This window comes from Dermacentor albipictus, chromosome 7, assembly GCF_038994185.2.
Source record: "Dermacentor albipictus isolate Rhodes 1998 colony chromosome 7, USDA_Dalb.pri_finalv2, whole genome shotgun sequence".
Taxonomy (NCBI): domain Eukaryota; kingdom Metazoa; phylum Arthropoda; class Arachnida; order Ixodida; family Ixodidae; genus Dermacentor; species Dermacentor albipictus.
Genome location: NC_091827.1, coordinates 20,905,637 through 20,926,953, shown reverse-complemented (window position 1 = coordinate 20,926,953; position 21,317 = coordinate 20,905,637). Strand labels below are relative to the sequence as shown.

The window sequence follows — 21,317 nt, the reverse complement described above, 5'->3', positions numbered from 1 at the left end:
TTTCGAGGCATTCCATGGCACTCACAAGTGCACTGCGCCATCTATCTTATAGTAGGGCCATTACACTTTCATTTTCTATGCACTTCACTTTCTTTCCATCTGGCGGCGATTTTTTAACAGGCTGAGAAGACTCGGCAGTTTGAAAGAGATGGCAATTTACTGGTCGCCATGAACCCCATCACAACATGCCTGCAGCACCACGAACACAACGCTATTAAATAGAAAAAAAGAAAAGAAGAAAGAAACGACAACACATGTTGCTAGATGAGAGACGGACAACATCGCAAACTTGCCATTATATACACTGTTTTCATACAGCGTGTATTAATGTGCACTTAGCTTTATATATAATACAACAGTGTCAAATCGCTCATTGACCGAAAAAGGTGGTGGCCAGCATCTGTATAAATTCCCATTGGCTTATAGCGTTAAGTTAAAGTTGGTTGGTGAATGCAGCCCTAAGCAGATTAGGTGAATGAAAGGTGGCTGTATGTGCAGCACCATCTGAAGTCATTGTTAATCGTAACATCAGACTTTGAGCAAACGGTTTAAGTTCCTAAGAAAAAACATTTCATTTGGAGCCAAAAGCTGATTTTTTAAATTAATTGTACAAACAGCAAGTCAATGATAAATCAGGTGGTGTAAGCAATCAGTTTACCCAATAGAACTGAAAATGGTTCGTGACAGTGAAGTATGCATCACAAAAACAAGTCTGCTGGGGGGGGGGAGAGGGGGGGAGGTTAACCAGACAGACAGAGTCCAGTTTGCTACCCTACACGTGGGGAGGGGAACTGGGAGTGAAAGAGAATGTGTGGCTGTGCACAGGTACCTTGGCCCAGGAGTGACAAGGCAGAGAGCTCCTGCCGCGTAGTTGCCTCAAGCAAAACCACAGGGAGGCACAGCTGTACAGGTAATTCATCACTGCAAAAAGAAAAAGAAAAATGACTTTTGTTGACCCTTTTTTGTTTTAGAGCAATAAGACCGAGGACATTGGAATCACGTAAGAAGCAAGGCCCCTTTTTGTGTCATGATGCAAATGCATAATGAACATTCTAGTTTTATAATGTAATGAACTGTTAATTTGTCGGTAAGTCACAGTAATGCTTGCTGTGCAAGCGGGAATTTATGCCAAGCTGCATGCTGAAATCAAGAAAGTTGCGCTTTTCCCCTTTCTCGTCATGAAAATTGGGCCTGTGTTACAGCCAAATGCACATTAGCATCATGTAAATGTGGTAGTAACAAGCTTTTAGTACACCAATTCTTAATTTATAGTGCAAGAGCTTGTTTAAATTGCTAGGAGGCTATGCAGCAGTGCCTGCTATGCAAAACAAACACCTACCAGCATTGGCAGTAGTGGCAGATGAGCACAGGTATTGAGGCAAAATGGTTCTCGGACCCTTCCAGGCAGTGCTTTGCCTCGGCCGTGGCTTCAATGAGGTAGTGCTCGATGTAAGGCCCCGCATCAACAGGAAGTCGTACAGACAGAGCCAGAGTGCCTTTCTTGCTGGACTGGCGCACTATGAAGTTCTGGCAAGAAATCAATGTTTATGGGCTACACGCCTCACAAGCAGCACACACTTTGCATATGAGACAGCAATGCCAATACCACACCATGCGGGCCCTACAACATAAAATGGAATCTACATGTATTCTGTGGACAAGGTTTATCTGAGAACTTAAGGACTTATCTTCTGCCCTACCGGGCCCAATAGGCATAGTTAGCCTGCTAACTATGGTTTCAAATGCTAAGCACATTGTAAGTATTTGCAGAGAAAAAACACAGACACATAATGCAGTACCAATATGCAACCAACGTTTTGCACTTAATGCAGAACCAACTATCCCAACTCTCAGCTTTAAATTTCAAGCACTGTTTTCGAGACCTTCTGCGCCGCTCATGGAAGACACTGCGCCAGCCGACGTGTACTTGCAGAAGTAAAATTTTGTTTTTTATAACGTTCGTTATATCCCCGCTTGGAAGTGATTTTTAAATGGGTTACGAAGTCACACACATGCTTGTCAGAGTAAAAAGTGAGAACGATCGCCTCCGGAAGTGGCATGTGTGCTCCGAAACATTGCAGTTCTTGCGATTCTGCTGTGTCTGTCGTCAATTTTATCAAGGGCCCAAGCAACAGTGAGTTAGAGCACGCTGCCTTTTCATCTAATTTTGAGAGCAACAACAATGAACACCAACCCGTAACTTGAGGATCAACCACTAATTCAAGCTTCTCCAACAACTGATGCCATTCATCACTAGCCAGCTAACAAGCTGACATAGTGACACCTGGTTATCTGTTGACAACTGCAAAAAATGTTACTGCAGTAAAATGCAGCAGCAAACAAATGTTTACTGCAAGGCTTGCAACATTTCCCTATGTTTCATATCGAGGAACTGCTTTGCTGCATGGCACGGCCAACTGCAAGTCTTCCAGTTAAATTTTATTGCGATAGCAATTATGTGGACACTTCCATATGAAGGTTAATGGCAAAAAAAATCGTCGCTGCAAGCCATATGCTGTATGTGCATGTGAAAGCGTGCGTGTGTGAGCCAGCGATCGTGGCTAAATCTTGCGCATGCAACGGAGGATGGCAGGGACAAAGCGCATTACATTTGGGAAGGGGGAGGGGGCACGGAGGGTGGACACATTCTACTCCTGCTGTTCCTTGAAAGCCATCTGCGACATGTAGGGAGTCGCCGCTACGCTGTGTCTTTGCGGTGTAGTTTGCATTGAGGCAAGCGGAAACACGAAGGTAAATTCACCCACTGCTGCTGCTGCCGCATTTCCTCGCTGCAGCATTTTGACAGCAAATTTCTGCGGTCATCAAGTGCAGTCATCAACTAGAGCCTGCTAATTTCCTAATTTCATTGCCCCACCTAGTCTTCGGCCATCCTCGACTGCACTTCCCTTCTCTTGGCACCCATTCTCTAACCCTAACGGTCCAATGGTTATCTAACCTATGCATTACATGACCTTCCCAGCTCCATTTTTTTCTCTTAGTGCCAATTAGGATATTGGCTATACCCATTTGCTCTCTGATCCAAACCGCTCTCTTTCTGTCTCTTAACATTATGCCTAGCATTTTTCGTTCCATCACTCTTTGCACGGTCCTTAACTTTTTCTCAAGTTTCTTTGTCAGCCTGCAAGTTTCTGCCCCATATGTCAGCACCAGTAAAATGCACTGATTGCTAACCTTCCTTTTCAATGATAATGGTAAGCTTCCAGTCAGAAGATGACTATGTCTGCTATATCTGCTCCAACCCATTTTTATTCTTCTGTAAATTTCCTTCCCATGATCATGGTTCCTTGTAATTGACCTAGGTAAACGTACTCCTTCACAGACTCCAGAGGCTGACTGGTGATCCTGACCTCTTGCTCCCTTGCCCAGCTATTCTTCATTATCTTTATCTTCTGCATATGAATCTTCAACCCCACTCTTACATTCTCTCTGTTAAGGTCCTCAATCATTTATTGTAACTCATCTCCACTGTAGCTCAACAGGACAATGTCATCTGCAAATCGAAGGTTGCTGAGATATTCGCCGTTGATCCTTACTCCTATGCCTTCCCAGTTTAATAGCTTGAATACTCAGTTGGAAAGCTGAATAATAAGACTGTTAATTTGTAAATTATGCATTTTTATTTCTTGTACAAGTTATGCCTACCTCTTTGAGTGTTAATTTCCCAATTATACAATTTTATTTCTGGTGCAAGTGATGCGCAACCTCTTCAAGTAGTCCAGTTCAATGAATGGATATGTGCTATATGTGAGATGTTAAAAAATTCAGTTAGCTCTAAAATAGGACATGTGGTACGCTGTGCATCAGATGTTATTGCCCCGCGCATAATGCATAACTACCAGCTTGCGAATATTTAAATTCGTAAACGTCCCACAAAACGACACCGGTGAAAGTGCATGTGAAAGGGAGGGAGGGCTAGCACACATTTCCTTTATAAATTTGCCTTGAGCACAGAACCTTCGAGGGATACATACACACTTTATTAATAATGATTTACCTTTAGATGCAGCACAAAAGCAACAGCCAACTTGGGTCAGCGGAAAACTGACAAGCAACTAATTGTTTTTAAGACACAGTACCTTCTTCGGTGATATTGCTGTTGCTGATTTTGTCTGTTTTAGGAACTCCTAATGGACTGGCTCGAAGCAGGTACCCCTCTGGCAGCCTTTAACCATTATAAGATGACTTCAAGGGTATGGTCATCGCCGGAAACTTTTTCACGAGCAGAATTTTTTGTAAGATTTGGTGCAACCTTCCTAAAATTGTAGAATGAGCCCAAGTTTGTAAACTTTGTGTAAATGTTCGGAGAGCTGGTAACGATACTGACAGCACCACGATGGCCACTTACCCCGACTTCCTTGCCTTGCAAATAGTGCACAGCACCGGTACGCCCCACGTCTGGCAGAAACCAGATACTGCTGGTTCGAATGAGACGCTCCAGGAGGGTCATGGAACAGTGCACGTCATCCGCACTGCTGGCTGAAGAACCCTGAGGAATTATTTTTTTCCAGATTTCTTTAGGCACAGGTCACAGCACAGGCACAAATGCTACTCAGATCAACAGATAGGTGAAAATCTGTCAGGAGAATTTCCTCGCCGGAGTCGCTCGCTAAACTGCTAGCCATTTGCTCGTGAAGTGAATTGAATCAGTTAAATATGTGTTAAAGGGACACTAAAGTAAAAAATGATTTCTTCTGCATCAGTAAATTACCATTCTAAAACACCAAAAAACACCACTCTTACAACGATGAGACGTTTGGTAAGGCAGAAAAAGCGCAAGAACGAAATACGGGTGGCGACACCTACTTAAGTTCCCGTACCTGGGGGCCGTGACGTCTTGGATTTTGATGGCATCTTCTAGGGCCTACTAATTATATATAGCGGTACAGATGTACTACATTGTGTTCTAAAGGAACCAAATATTAGAAATGGCAAGTTTCGGGAACCTTTATTCAGCCAATGCGGCCCAAATGCGAAAACATACTTTAGAATCCCTGACGTCACGCTGACGTACCGGCACTGGGGTTTCGGCGCGAAATTCGAATACTGATACTTGGACCTTCATTTTCTCATCTAATAATCAAAGTATTTTGTTTAAATGACTGCCTGCAGGATTTTCAAACAATGCTTCATTAGTCTGATTTATTGTTTCGCTTTAGTGTCCCTTTAAGCATCGTTATATCAAATTTACATCATTCTTATTTATTAGTTGGAGAAAGCACTGTGTTGTGTTCTGAACTAAGGCAACAAAATATTTTCCCCATTCTTTGACAGCTTAACGTACAGCGAGCTAAACCACTCGATGGCCTAGCTGTGCAGAAGTGTGCCGACTAATGCGCTATAGCGTGGTTCAATCCGTCAGTCCTGCAGGTCTCTTTAGGCTGAGATATTTCAACCACTGGCAAGCATGGAATCGCATTTAATGATCACGCTTCACGTGATTTTTATGACGCCATTTGGGTTTCAACATTTACAATGATTTTTGTAGGCCAGCCTGCAGCCAATTTTTCCGTGCAATACAAAACTAGAACAAAACACTTTTCCCAAAACTACAAAACTAGCCCTTTGAAAAATTGTGCTGCTACATGTGATTCACCGCATTTCCACGAATGCACAGGTCAGAAATGCTTTTTTACGAACTCCAATTTTTTTTATTATGAAGGGTGAGAAATGCGAGCTAACATGATGGACAATGGCAGACGTGCAGTCACTATGCGTGTTCGGCTATTCATTACTTTCATGCAATGAATATCACATGGTGGATCCACTACAAAACACCCCAGCAGAGTTTCCAATATTTCAGCATATGATGTGCAGCATGGGAAACTTACTTGCAAATGCATTGGGTTTTGCTACCAGGGTCATGGCAGAAAGAAAAGTGGGGATTAGTGTGGATTAGTGGGGATTAGCCAGATAAAAGTGATGCGAAGTGTTATTCCACCACTTCGTAAATGCCAATGCCTGGCAATGTTGGGCGTGAAAATTGTGCAATTAGTCCACAGATGACAGTTGCAGCAAGCACACTCTCACAGAATTTTCACAATTACATCTCGCAAAGCATGAACATTATTCTCTGCCTTCTACCTAACGCTACGAAAACATGGTGGCAGAACCAAATTTCTACACGACTGTAGTGTCTGTTTATTGTTGTTGCACAGTTTTCTAGTATGTGCAAATGGTGCTAAATAAAAAGCTCAAAATTTATTCCTTGAAACTTGAATGTGAGACTTACAAGTAGACACAAAATCTGCTGGCCTTTTCTTTTTCTCTTAATTTTTCAGGGTGATAAGTACAACAATTTTATGCGAACAGTAACAGTGATGACCCTACTACTTCGCACCACATCTGCCATATAGGTTGGCTGTGATATGCAACAATCAAAGGTCAGTTTCTTGGCAACTGCTGCGTTATTATAGTTGTTATCTGGCATTATCTGGCATTTGCTGAAGCTCGCCTGGAGAGCAGTCAGAATCACGAGACTCCTCGCATACAAATTAAGCAGCTCTGTCAGTTGCAATCTACTGTGTTTCTTACAGCAACATTTGTTTTCAGTTTGTTTGTTTGCTTGTTTGTTTGTTTGTTTGTTTCATCCAATCAAATTCATGTACCATGGGCAACTGAGATATGACAGAACAGCAAATTGGGAAACAAAATATTCATGATAATATACAATTGGCCTTTAGGGGTATTCCTTAATAAATCAAATAAAGATAAATAAATATCAGCAGGATTGCAGACGTTTGCCAAGCACACACATTGGGTGTTGTTAGACATGAGAGCTGACTAGCTTTTAACCTCCTTTGAGCCTGTGCTGTCAGTAGAATGCCAAGCTTTGCTATTAGTGCCCAGTTTCATGCTGAACATATGCAAAAATTCAAGAATACTGAAGCTGTGACACTTGCTTAATGTTGCCACTTTGCGTTTTAGACACCAAGAGGCCTTTCTTGGTGCCAGTGACCATCACGCTGTTTGGTTCCACAGGCAAATCTCAATATAATCAATACAAATATGACGAATAATCAGATACAATGAAGTACTTCAATCTAAAATGTATCCCACCGGTATTCGGATGCAATGAATATATGCTTATAGTGCGTATCGGGTATAACGAAGGTATTTTCACATCAGATGTGACTTCTGTTATAACAAGGTTCTGCTTTGCCATTCCAGTTCTCAGCCGACGTGAATCCGCAAAAGCACAACATGCAGGCCAGTCATACGAAAGATTAGTAAGGTGCCTTGTCACAAGACCAGCCTGATCTGTGGGGCGTTCAAGGTGAGACGATTCCCAAGTGACATGCTGTCATGCTTTGCTGAGGCAAGGGAGGGCGCGTGTGGGGAAGAAGGAGTGAGCCCAATACCTGAAGAGGGAGAGGAGGAGGCTTGGAGAAGGAGGAGAGAGGAGCAGCACAGTGAGAGGCATACGTGCTGCCAGTCCGCACCACGGGGGCACGCGGTGGGATAGGCGGTGGAGGCGTCTCCCTACCCTCCGTTCCTGCGGGCTCCCGGGCGGCTCTTCGTACAGGGGGACCACAGCCTCCGGAGACTCTACACACAATGGTTGAGGGGCAAGCAATGTACTTGGCTGAACCTGCAGCTCTGCGCATCACCTGGCTGTGATTGCACAAATGCCACCCCCCCCCTTTTTTTGGCAAGAGCACCGCAACAATGCGCTGCACTGCGCCATGTTCTGTACAGCTACGACGTTATTCCTCTCCTTTCAAAAAGGTCTGTGGTCTGCTTAGGAGATGGTCACTGCCCATGGCAGTGGAGTCATTCTACCCAATGTGGTAAACAGTGCAGACATCAGGACAAGCGGTATGAGCAGGACATATGCACTATCAACTGATCTTTATATGGAGTTGTGCAGTGTTTAACCCTTGCAGAATAGATTAAGAATTTTCAATTCTTCAGTGAGTTTTGTCAAGTCTACACAATGTGGACTCCATGTGAAAACTCACTAAAGGAACATCAAATATTATAACATCAACTATTTCATGTCCAGCGGGCTTGAAAAACACCTATCCAGACACTTGATAATGCCTACTGCAAGACACTGTGAAAAAAATGAAAGAAATGAACCAGCTGCATACAATGACATATTGACACCCGGCTACTTTCTCACTAGCCTTACTGAAGCATTTTGCCCATTTTACTGAACTTGCAGCACAATTCCAGTTAGAAGAGCTTTCAAGATGTGTGCAACACATCTTAATTATAGTTGCTTTTATTAATGTTTTTGCTGTTGATGCACTATCTTGGTGTGCACAAATTTGCACAAAGCGCCTGAAAGGGTTAAGGTGGATGACACAAAGCAACAATGCTACCATAAAATAAATAAAGAAAGAGAAAGGGGGGGGGGGGGGGGGCGGGTTCCTTGCCAACTGACCAAGCATCTTATAGGCACCAGTGCCCTTTTGTGTTGTCTGCCTTATATTGTAATGCTGGTGACCTTTATAAATAGCCCAGCTTCAAACCCTCGTGCCGTTACACCCCTATGGAACTGCAGCATGAAAAATTTCTATAAAATTGGCAGACTTTCCGAACGAGCAACGTTTATAACCAGGTAATTCATTCCCATTATAATTACACAATGCTCAATCTTACTATGCTCCAATTATGTTGCGCACCTCCTGGAACTTCTGCATGCAACCAAGTTACATAAGCAGACGAACTGAGTGCCATCGGGCAGTGACTATAGTAAACAACACTGCTGGCAAAAAGACTATGTAGTCAAAGCTATTCACACGCATACAGCAATCTGGAGTTGCTGATAGCTTTCCCACTTCGTACTGAGCTCTTATTCAACAATGCAATGCAAAACTGGTACCTGTGAACACTGGTGTCATGGGAGAGACCATGGTGACTTGTGCACACAGATGACACTGCGTCAGACAGCTGACCTTGCAGCATCACCTTTGGTCCACATTTACAGCCTGCAAGAGACAAAAGTGTACACACAATCATGGCGCAGGAATATATGGGAATATATGGGAATTGTGGTCAGAGCTGCAACCTGAATTACTTAAAAATGTTTGAAATACTAAAAAATTGCTTTAATACAAAAGATATTGATTGTTTATTACAGTAATTTGTTCTGTAGAGACACTGTGAACAGGCACTCTTGGATAAAATGATCTGCATCACAAATGCAAATATCCATGAAATCTTAACTCAATGGCAGCCAAAGGTTTGGTTGCTGTTATACACTGGTTCAATAGACTGGATCGGTGGTGCTACAGCTACAATAAAGAATATTCGAGAAATCTGGCCTTGGAAACTGTTGAGCAACTGTGGTATATTTTAAAATAAATTCTGCCCGGGACGCAAGTGAACAATCATGAAATCATTGGTGTCTCTAGTACAATCGTAAACAGGCTATAAAAATCAGGCATTTTACAATAAAATTGTCAACATTGGCAGGAATGAGTGCTGTAACGTTGGAACAGGAAAGGGGTCCTAGAGAAAATTCACACAAAAAAGATCATGTGTCCCAAGAAGGTACAACAGTCTGGATTAGAGTGTTCGCACATGTTTCAGTCAAATAATTAAGGTGGAAAGGATTATGGCAATTTAATGAAGGGCAATAAACTTAACAAATTCAATAACAAATTCATATTTATTCCTCATCAGGATATTCTTTCTTCGCTGGAATGGATAGCTGCTCTGTTTGTGACCGCTGCAGATGTGACTAAACCATTAGACATCCTCTGCCACTGCCCTTGCTAGAGGTTTCAATGTCAGCCTACTACGGGTACATAAACAACAAGGTGCCCAATCTCACACACAGGCAAAGGTTCTGGGTGCATGGCCTCACATGTCTTCGGCCAGAAATCAATGCATGCTCTAATGACATTTAAAAAATTAAAAGACCTGATAGATCGCTTACAGGCGTGGAGTGTCTCCCAGCATGCATGTGAGCTACCTGCTCTTTTACTACTTTCTGCTTGCTCCCCTTTTACCATGAAAGGAAGCAAACTAGACGTGTCTGGTTAACCACTCTGCCTTTTCTTGTTTTCTTTTTCTTTCCTTACTGCACATATTACTAATGTCAGACTGCGCTCAACCCATACTGTACAAAGCTACCTTGCCCACAGTGCTTTAGTGTCCATCCTACTCTACCTCATACTGTGGTCAATTTAAGCAACATCCTGATATAGGAAGGGATTTGCTCAGCATGGAAATATGCATATGGGTGCACGACAAAGACAAGCACAAGAAAAACAAACAATCTTAGGAGTCTATGCGACTCTGTGAGGGTTTTCTAAACTGGAAAGGACACCCCACTGCTCCCCTTAAATGCTGCCAGAACATACTTTTGTTCTAGTTTAGACTGGACTGTTCGTATGCATCTGAATTGCAATGCTCTGAGCCCTGGCACATGAGAATGTGTAGTGTGCACTCTATACTCCCCTAGATGTTGCCACAATGCACAAAAACATAACCAATTTTTTCAACACAAGTGTGCTATGGCAAATTTAATGGTTTCAATGACAGCAGCAATGAAATGACTACAAATATAAAGTGTTTGTATGCTGTTACCAAAGATAAACACTGATATTTGTGAACAGCTGATTAACATTATTATTTTTATGCTAATACTGCTGTGATGCAAATAAAGGTTGTAATTTAAACTTATTGACACAGGTAAGCAGTGGCAAGTTCAATGGGTCCGATGGCAGCATCATTGAATGCCTACCAAGGTAAAGTATTTGTATGCTGCAGGAGATAAACACTGGTGTTTATGAACAGCTGATTAACATTATCCCTACTGTGTTGGTGCTGCTGCGATGCCAAAAAAGGCCGTATTTAAAACTTGTTGACACAAGTACGTAGTGGCAAGTTCAATAGGTTCAACAGCAGTAGCGCTGAACCAGGGCCATGTATCTGTATGCTGTTACACGAGGTGAACACTGCCATTTATGAACAGCTGATTAACTTCATTCTTTTGGTGCTGATGTCATGCCAATCAAGGTTGTAATTTGGGCTTGTTGAACAAAACCGTTCAATTTAGCGCAACTAGCAATTAGCGCTAGTTCCTCCTCTATGTCCATGCACTGTTTGTGCTAAATTGTACGCTGCTGTGATTATGGCTTGTGCTCCATTCTTGCAACAGTTTACTCCAGCATAACAAATGAGACTCAAGCAGCCTTACGAGAAGCAACTTCCTCACACAATTTAATATTGCAACTTTTCGAATAATCCTTTTCAAGGACAGATGATGGCAGGACGAAGAGTATGCCACTACACGTAGAGCATGGTAGAGCTTCCCGAGGCGACGCTAGGCACGTTCTAGTGTACTGCACCGCAGTCAGCTAAACAAATGCATCTGCAGAATCAGATACAGCGCGTATACTTTTTTAACGCGAGATAGGGTCACACATACAAATTGACAGTGCGGGTTATTAAAAAGCTGAGAAAGGCAGCACGACTATGCGGCGAACGTGCCGCGGCTGTGAAGTTATGTGTGACGCACGAGTGACCGCGACGGTTCCAGCGACGGAAGCGCTTGACCGCGGGCTTGACCAACATGACACAGATGCCTTTTCAGAGTGCGGTGCGAGAAGGAGACACGTATTTTTGTCACCGCCTGACGGCATGACAGCAACGAAAACACTCCCTGCACTAAAAAATATGCGCAGCACCTGCGCGGTGAGCGACATCCGAACAGCTATCCGGTGACAAAAAGCGAACGGAGCATTTCACGTTTCGACATACTGAGCGGTGACAAACAGTCAAAACATGAGTTTAAGGCATAAACGACGTAGCCGTAAAATTACGAAAAACTCACCTACAGATTGCGATTCACAGGCCTCAACGAATGATTCGTTAGCGCTTTCGACATTCTACGCTAAAACCAGCGTTTGCACTTGAAATAAAGTTGGCTGATCGAAACGCACGCACAACACCAACGGCAAAATCGACTGTCACAAACGATGAAGACCGAGCTTCGGAGAGCATACAGTAAACACTCATTGAAACTACTGAAACATCGACCCAGTTGTGCTAGGACGGCCTAAACACACTTGCAACAGTCGCCTACTGCCCTCACCTATTTCCCATTTTAACTCCTCGTGTTCGCGGTGCGTATAAAAATGCGTCATGCAATGCCTCAGTGACGTCATGAGGCTGACATCTCGCACTCGAAGGGCGAAGCGAAACTATCCACCCAACGTTGCCCTAGGCACGTTGCGTACGTACTTGAATCAGCGTACGCAAAGGAATTGAGTATATAGCGCCAAGTAGCCCGTAGAGCTACCCTCTTCCTGGCTCATTCGCAGTTGAAAGTGAAATCCTCTGTTCATGTATATTTCTCCACGTCCGTTATTCTTTGAATCAGCTTTGTAGGCGCACTACCTTCGGAGTAACGGAAGCTAATCTCGAACGCCGTGCTTTTTTGTTCCGGAAGCACAGCAGGCTATGCGCCCCAAAAGCGATTGCAGGCACTAAACACAAGTTATCGCATCTCCAGCGGCGGTACCAGCCATGGTACAGCTGCCACGGCAGCGGCGGCTTATCGGAGCGATTTTAACCATGTTTTTGTTTTGTTTTCTTTTTGTTTTTCACGCTCGGAGGCTATCGGAGGTTATGACGGCTCGGAGTGACAAAAGCCAATCTTGAAGGCCGTGATTTTATTTTAATGCAGATAGCCGCCCTGACTGTAGGCGCTGAAAGCAAATTAAAGGAAAATTAAATTATGGGGTTTTACGCGCCAAGACCACCATCTGATTATGAATCACGGCGTAGACTCCGGATTAATTTTGACTACCAGGTGGGGTTCAAATTAATTCATCTGAAAACATGTCGTGACCGGTGGGGACCATCGTGTTTTGGATATTCCAAATTGCACTCCTTCGGGGCCAGCTACGCAGTGACAAATCTCGAAAGCCGTGCTTTCGTGTAGATAGGAGAAAAAGAAAAGGCCAGAACACGTCACGGCCGCCATGTTTAGAACACCTATTGTGGCTTGTTCTTAACCGTTTTCTTAATTATATATTTTTCTCCAGGTTGAAGCAGTAAGTGTTTGGTATGTAGCTCTGTTGTAGTCGGGACTAGTTTATTCTGTAATTTAGCAACGGCATTAGTAATCTGGTTCCGTGTTCACTGTAGGTAAAGATGTAGCAGTCGGCGGCTGCCGCAGTGGAGTTGTGTTGCGACCGTGGAGCCATATGTCTATGCGTATGTGTTGGTTCTTTATTCTATGCATAGGTGGTCTGCGCATCGGAGTGTACCATAGATCTATGAGTGTACTGTGGCTGAGCTTAGTCGTCAGCATGATTGGCATAGTTCTGATCTCATTAAGCACGTCAAAGCGCTACAGATTCTGTAGTACAGCAAGAACCTTCTCTGCGTAAGTAAATTCGGTAGTTGGTCAAGCACTGTCGAGATATTGATGCCTATATTTCGTGTACCTACGCGCTTAAAGGTGCCCTGAAATACTTTTTGAACATGGTAAGACAACGGTGCCGATTTGCCAGCACCAGAAACCACCTAAGCAAATTCTTAGTATAGTCGTGATCTAGCAGTACTTGCTGTTTAGCCAGTTGGTATATGTCAAATAACGATGAATTTATCGTCAAAAACACTATCCCAATGAGGGAAAGTCAAAAGACGGGACAAGCGCTCGACCCGTCTTTAGCTCCCTTCTCTGTGATCGTGCTTTTGGCAATAAATTTATTTAGCCAGGATCTCTCGAAACGCCTTGTGAAGTGGTGTATCAATACCTGAATACCTGTATATTTCAAGTGCATTGTGCTCTAGGATGTGCGTGGGCTAGCCAGAAGTCGCAGTTCATTGACGCCATCCGTCTGTTTTTCAGAGACCGTGGGCCGGATGACTACTAAAACAACAGTTGAAGAAGTTCCAGTACGGTTATGACCACTTGGCGACGTGATCGTACTTTCACAGTGCTGCGGTTGCGCGCAAGGAATCTTCGCGCGGACGAAGTGTTGACTGCTGCCACTTGAAACTGTCGGAAGAAGCCTCTGTGCAGGAAATCTTCAAACTGAACTGTTTCAACGATTGCGTGTGCCAACGTATTCAAAGACGCGCCTCCTGAAAGAAAAGGGCGGTTTTGAAGTTCGCTCTGCAGCAAGACTAGTTGATGAAGATGTGAAGCAGGTTGTGCCAGATCTTAAACAGGGCGAATGATCTTGGAGCCATTGCATTCCATTTGTTTACATCACAGAAGGCTTTGCCAGCGGTATAACAAGTTGGTGAACTCGGGCGGACCACATATTCAGTTTAGGTGGAGTTGCTGTTAGTGTGTGTTGTGCTCAACACAGGTTTATGCAAGCAAGCGGTGGTAAAAAGTGCTCCTTCTAACTGGAGAAAGAAAGGGGGGCAAGCTGAGCACCTGCATCAATATTCCCACACGCTCAGCCAGGTGCTATGTCAGCCACACGCACTCAAACTCTGGACTCCATTTCGGAAGGTATGAAAGGTAATTACATTGCAACTAAAGGCACATCCTTGCTGATGCCTGCTTTGCAAAGTTCTGGTGGTTTGTCAGCTGGTGCCACTGATGAAGCTGAGGGAGGTTCCAAAGCAGAAGCAGACACACGAAAAACAAAGTTGGTGCTCGTACCTGGGGGCTCTGGAACAGTGTTGGTCACAGGCAATACACATGCTCCCAGTATGAATTCAGCTTCGTCTCGGACTGCCTTAGATATTCCAAGCAAACCTGCTTCACCTGTGGCTCAAATGATTGCTTCAGGCCAGAAGCATGAATCAAATTTTGGCTCGCACCTTCCTGCATCATTAAGAACATGGAGCGAGCTTCATGTTCACAAGCCTCCCTCCTTTGCATACAACATCAACCGCATTGCTTCAAGAAATGTGTCAAACAGCAACACTGTGGTGATTAAAGAAGAAGCCATGGTGCCATACGTACAGAACAGTGCCAGTGCTTCACAAAGTCGGACCTCAGCAGTGTATAGTGAGTCCGATACCGCACGCAGAGACAGACAGATGGCGTTACTGCACTCAACCCTCAAGGACAGTGTTCTCAAGTCTTGTTCAGTGCCCTCTTCAACAGACAGATTGCCCATGCATTTAATTTCAGAAAAACAAGAGTCGTGCATGCCGGCTGCGTCAAATGCTGATCCCACTGTTAGCAGTGATGATGTGCTTGTGAAGTGTGAGTGCGATTTTGGACCAGTTGACCAAAAGACCTTGGAAAGGCACATCATGCTCGCTCATGTCAAGCCATTTAGTCATAGTTGTGAACTTTGTGATAGAAAATTTCCCACACGAAAAGAACTTAGGGATCATATTGTTTGCCACATACGCACACATACAGCTGCAGGACCAGAGGAGCCGTGTAGTGTACAGCAGTGTAGTAAAAGCTCCAACTTCATCCAGGAACGCGATTCATTAAGTGGAGAAAAAGCTTGTGATTTGACCGCGAGCTGTGTTGCTGCCGATGACGATGCCACAGCACGTGAAAAAACACCACCTTTCGACGAAGTTCCAGCTGGAAAGGAGTCACACTGGCTGCTAAGGCCGGACCTAGTAGGTTCAGATTGCTTGCTTTCTTTTTTTAAATGCACAGTCGGACAGTGCAGGTACACAGCCAATCAGGCAAGCGATTTCTCCAACCATCTTGCGTCACACAGCCTGAAAGAAATGGGAGACCTCGTTTGCATCTACTGTGGCAAAACATTTGATGCTATATCTGTGCTCGTGCAACACATGGAAGGCAGTCACCGGCATATGGTTTTCCAGTGTGGGCACTGTCTTTATAGGTCAGTGCTACCCATTCACGTTCAGCTGCACCACCAGTGGGCACATGCAGGGGAGGAGCCGCTGCTGCTGTTTATGTGTACGAACCCTGTGTGGCATGCTGCACTTGCCGATGTCCCTACGCAGCGTGTCAGCCTGACACATTACTGGTGTAGTGCCCCAAATTGTGACTTCAAAAGTTTTAATCCCGAGGTGTTCGAATGGCACCTTAGGGATTCCCATCCTAAAGTCGGAGAGTACACCTGTTCTATTTGTGATTCGTCTGCTAGTAGCCCACGGGCACTAGTGCAGCACTGCGTCACTCACGACATGGATGTGGTGCAGTGTGGCATCTGCCACCATTCTGAGCCCACATGCAAGAGAATGCTGAAGCACCTTTGTGAACACCACCCTGATAGTCCCCTAAGACTTATCTGCCGCACTAGCCAGCAAGTTGAAGAGTTTGAAATGTGCGTGAAGACGTTTCAAGGATTTGCAGAACAGCGTGCAAGTGGGGCCAGCTCAGCACCGGAACTTGCCGAGCTGGGCATTAGTTCATCTGCTGCTCGTCTGGACACGACCGTGGCATGCCGCTCATTGCCACTAGCCCCAGCCAAGAAAACCTGCCCTTTCTGCCCAGACCATGTTGTGACCTTGGCTGATCTTGCAAACCATTGTGTTGCAGCCCACCAGATTAACCTTAAAATTTCAGAGACCTTGGAACTCATGTTGAAAAAGTACTGTGCATCTATTGCCAAAGAAAGCTGCCTCTCCTGCCCATTCTGTAATGCAACATTCCTGAACAAGGATGATCTTCAGGAGCACATGTATTGCGAGTTTCAATACATGCCTATCCAGTGCGATACCTGCAGTTATTCCACCTCTAACAGAACCCGCTTGAAAGAGCACTTTTCATCCAGCCATCCTGAAAAGTGCCCAGTGTTTACTACTTGTGAAAATGAAGATTTCGAGTCCTGGGTGACACAATTCGTCAGTCAACAAGAAGCTCGCTGTATCGTAGTTGAGAAGCCATATCAGTGTGTCCACTGTCCAGAGCGATTCCTAAGTGCCGAGGAACTAAGACTTCATCTGTATACACATCTGAAGTACTACCCGTACCACTGTACTATATGTGACGAGTGTTTCGTTAGCCAAGAAGAAGTCGAACAGCACCAGCGTAGGACACACAGTGTAGTGGGACAATACTCAACGAAAGAAGTAAGATTTGAGAGTAAGGAGACAAAGGTAGACTGTTTAATTGATATGGCAACAAAAAAAGCGCAAGAGCTGTTGGGAAAATCGTCTTCACAACAGTGTCCATGGAAGGGATGTTCGTTTGAAGCTTCAATACAAAATGAACGTGCTATTCACTTGATGGTCCACATGAGCCAGCGCAATACATGCGCTAGTTGCCAGTTCAGCTCCTACAGCGCCGATGTCATTGCATGGCATTCTAAGGAGCAGCATAGTCCCGTCTCCAGCAGTACCAGGAATCCTTCCTGCAGTGACATACATACTGTGCCAAAGAGCAATTCACGTTTGTTTGCTTGCGGTTTGTGTAGTTATAGGGGACCAAACTCCATGTGCATTCGTGAGCACTCCAAGATTGCGCACCCTGGCAAGGCAGCCAAATTGGTTGTTCCTAAAAGGAAAGACCTGCACAGCCCAACCAACAAAAGTGTCGAGGGGACAGGAAAACCAAAGGAAGAGGATTGTGAACAGAGATGGTGCATATCTCTGGTGCGTCCTCCAAAGAGTGTCCCTCGCCTCACTCCATGGTCACTGAAGAAAGAGCAGTATTTGTGCAGCCAGTGCAATTTCCTGGCTTCATCAGAACATGTGCTACACATTCATAAGGTCAATTTCCACATAGGTGCTCAGAGGCTTAATGCAAACGCAGCCGTCATTGCTAGAGCAATCTCCAATATCTTGACTCAGGCCACTCACCGATATTCTGTGCCAGCTTCTGGTGTTCCTCACAAGTCTTCTCAATCTGCAAGCCAGGTCAACATGACCACTCTTACATCTGGTTTGCAGCAGACAGACAGTATCTACAAATGTCGCAAGTGTTGCTTGAAGTTTCAGTCAAGAACGAGCTTCTTCAATCACCTGGTTGTGAAACATTGTACGTATGCTGTGTGCGATACCTGTGGTGGGGGCCTAATGAACAATGCTCAGGCTCTTGCTCACTCAACCAAGAAGCATCTACCTTTAAAAAGCACTTTCACTTTACTCAGAGGCAATCGGCAGTCCATATCAGCAGCAAGAATATTAGACAGCACAGGAAGCAATGTCCCTAGCACTCAACAGTCCTCGGAAAATGCCAGTGACATTTATGTTGTGACTCCATGGGCTCCTGATGTAAGAGTCCCTCTGCAAAGCTTCTCTCGTCAGCACAACCTTAATGTGCGTGTGCTTGTAAAAGATTTTGGGAAGCTGCACAATTGAGGTTTTTAATAAAGTGCCTTTCCTTTGTTTCTTACTTGCATCAGTGTATGTGTCGGGGATACTTGTTGCAGATGTAATTCATCAATGTAAGTTTGTTTATAGCAGATCATTGTGGCGTTCATTATCACCTGCTGAGAAAAGTAATGATCATGTTCACATTATTGTGTAACCAAGAACCTCGTGAAAAGATGTAATAAACATTTTTCATGGTGGTGTTGCTGCGTGCTCCATTCCCTGTTGTGCATGTTCCAAGAAGCAGCCTCGGCTAACACCATTGTTAGTTTACATGCGCATTGCTGTAATTTCATTTCAGAATGTGGTCTTGATGCTAGCTTGGTACCACACAGAATATATAAAGGACATAAAGGGGGAATTTAGGGTGTCCAGTTTTCTCGGGATTTTGCTGTAATTGTGTGCGTTTTGTGAAAGTTTTGTTAAAATTGAAAGCTCTTTCTAGATTCGGTGGACGGTGGTGCATGGCTGCTCTTGGTTAAAGCGATTAGTCCGGTTAATTCCAATAACAAACGGTACTCTAGCCTAATAAATAGGTGCGGGGTTCCTAGCACCTTGCAACCTTTTTAGGGAGACAAGTAGCTTCTAGCTGCACGAAACAGCAATAACAGGTCTTAGATGTCCGGGGCCACATGCACTCTGCACCGGAAGAAGCAGTGTCTTTATCCCTGTCTGAAAAGACTGTGTAACCCATCGATCTTTTTTCATGATTGGGATAGGGGTTTGCAATTGTTTCCCTTTAACGAGTAATTCCTAGTAAGTGTGAGCAGTGATGGCGCTTAGTCAAGCTGGGCTGTAGGAGTCTGGAAAGTACAAGCTTAAGGTTGCATACATTGAGGATAGAACTGTACCGCAGCCGGGCAGCGAAACAAATGGGGTAGGACATTTTTTCTTGCTTGTCAGTATAGGGTGCGCTGCTGGGAAGCTGTATGAGTAGGCACAAAGAATGGGCGAAATAAACCCTGGAATGTTTTTTGTAGGTCTTTGCGTACGACGGCAAACTAACCGTGCCAAGTTCGTGCTCGACAAGCTTGAAAACGAGGTCATCCAGTACTCGTTCCGCCACTCACCCAACACCTTTGTCCAGATTTACCCTTGAAGCAGGGGCGATCGTAACGTATTAGCTGCTCTAGAGTGGCTTTCTCAAAAAACAGGCACATCCACACCACCATCACTTTAGCTGTCGTGCTGCTGGTGGTGCTGCTTCATCTTCACCTGCCCATCTTTTAGGCAACGGTATTGATGCGACATTGGAATTGTCACAGTGAGCTTTTCTCATAGTTGCCATTATATTTAGCAAAGCTGCCACCTTCAACAACTCGTCACGCCACTAGACTTGGACTACTTCAGACTCGTGTGCAGTTTCTTCACGTACAATTTGTTAGTCATAGCAGCCATTTCCCACGTGGCATCCCAATGCACTTACTAGGTGGGGCCGCCCTCGGGTTGGGGACAAAACGCCCCGTTCCAAGCGTTGAGGTCCCATAATGGCCGAGCACCTGACCGAAAGAGCACTTTTATCTACTCTAACAGTAGGTACCTGGTGGAAGCTATGGTCTGCTTCCCACAGCCACCGCAGATGCTCTCCAACAAACCATTGATGGTTCGACAAGAGATGCCCAGAGACTACGCACGTAATCTCTACTAGACTGCCTTTCAGGATAAACCCCCGCAAGTAGCCGAGCACCAAGCCAGGGGACAGCTCTACCCACTAGAAAAACCGGTGGGTTTCTGGTGGCACCAGGATTTGAACCCGGTATACTTCCCGCATGCAAGGCAGATTCTCTACTACTAGGCCATTATTACAGAAACAAGAGTTTTCACAATTTAGATGAACAGTGAAGGAACAAATTGAGGAACAAATTGTTTCGTTCATGGATGGATGGAAACAACTTTATAGAAAACCCGGCAAAATTTAACAACCCGGGCTCAGGTCTCCCATGAGGGGACTTCGAGGCCTTGCCTCGTCGCCACCTCTCGGGCCTGCTGGACTGCCCTCTCTTGTGTCTTCAGGTTGGAGCTGCACAAAGTGGCGGCCCAATTCGACACAAGAGCCTCTGGAGCTACTGCCATTTTAGCTGCTATAACATGACACTCCCACAACATGAGCGAGAGCACTTGGGTATTGTGTGGGGAAAATGTGCCACAATCACACTGGATTGAGGAAAGTGTGTGTCTGCAGTTGTCGCCAGATGACTGCCTGGCGATGCTTCAGGTTGGGGTGAGGCGAGTTTCTGCTAAAAGCTTACACTGCACAAAAAACATCACAGCTCCTGCACGTTGCTATCTTGCAATGGCAATACTAAACCCTGCTATGGTGGTTCCAAAATGTCATCCAGATATGTTTAGTGCTGTGCGAATGCACTACCATGCTCAATGAGTGAGTGGCACATTGAAATTGTGCATGAGCTTTCTATGAATACCACTCAGCACATGTATTGCAAGTTAAGCTGTCAAAACAGCGTGGCATATAGAATACTTTACTCCAACCGTTGCACGCTTGATGATATTTTGTACACCTAATACTTTTGCAAGAAAATTTGTACACATCTATTCATGTCAGCCACACACTAAAAATGTCAATGAGCAACTGTTTGTTAACGTCTCGCTTTAGATTATGCGATTTGCCAATTCTACTGGTGGTAGTGGAACTTTCTGCAACTCCAAATGGCTGGGCCATTGTCAACAACACAATGGATAGCATCAGCATGCCTCCAGATAGAATAAACGAGAAAATGAAGGGAAAGACACACACACAAGCCGAAATTCCTGTGTGGAAGAGATGTATGACATAAAAGGACATGCGACAACACCGACCTGCCCTGCCTCCCTCACCTGTCCAGATGAGACGCTCCCTTTAATGCTTAGAAGTGAATGCCGCTCATGTACTGCAATGAACTAATGGGCATGAACAAACTAGTTCATACTACCATAAAAGCTATGCGATTCTGCTTCTAAATTAGCATCAACAAGCAATAAGGTATGCAACAGAGATTACAAGAGAACATTTATAACTCGGAACCACTTTTGGAAGCCAAGAACTGAGCAAGCACATGCTAAATCGAAAAGATACTTATATTTTTCATTCTAACATTGTACTTTACAACAAAAGGTTA

The 21,317-nt window shown here is 44.6% G+C and overlaps 1 protein-coding gene and 1 long non-coding RNA gene across 7 annotated transcripts in view; one reads left to right on the top strand and one right to left on the bottom strand.

The window, feature by feature from the left end:
• Positions 1–12,417, bottom strand: part of LOC139047735 (protein sprint-like) — a 42,133-nt gene extending 29,716 nt beyond the window's left edge. Inside the window, exons 1-6 of one of the 6 annotated variants that reach the window (XM_070521750.1) lie at positions 12,220–12,417; positions 8,849–8,954; positions 7,505–7,566; positions 4,367–4,507; positions 1,340–1,527; positions 830–921 (exon numbers count right to left, since the gene is read on the bottom strand). In XM_070521750.1, the coding sequence (XP_070377851.1) occupies positions 830–921; positions 1,340–1,527; positions 4,367–4,507; positions 7,505–7,566; positions 8,849–8,879 (514 nt within the window). In that variant the 5' untranslated portion in view covers positions 8,880–8,954; positions 12,220–12,417. The other 5 variants (XM_070521748.1, XM_070521746.1, XM_070521752.1 and 2 more) reach the window with 5 other exon arrangements.
• A 94-nt stretch (positions 12,418–12,511) lies between these two features.
• LOC139047736 (uncharacterized) lies at positions 12,512–18,227 on the top strand. The gene is made up of 3 exons (XR_011507339.1): positions 12,512–13,045; positions 13,129–13,197; positions 13,838–18,227. It is a non-coding gene; the product is annotated as an uncharacterized lncRNA (long non-coding RNA).
• Positions 18,228–21,317: the final 3,090 nt, after the last annotated feature.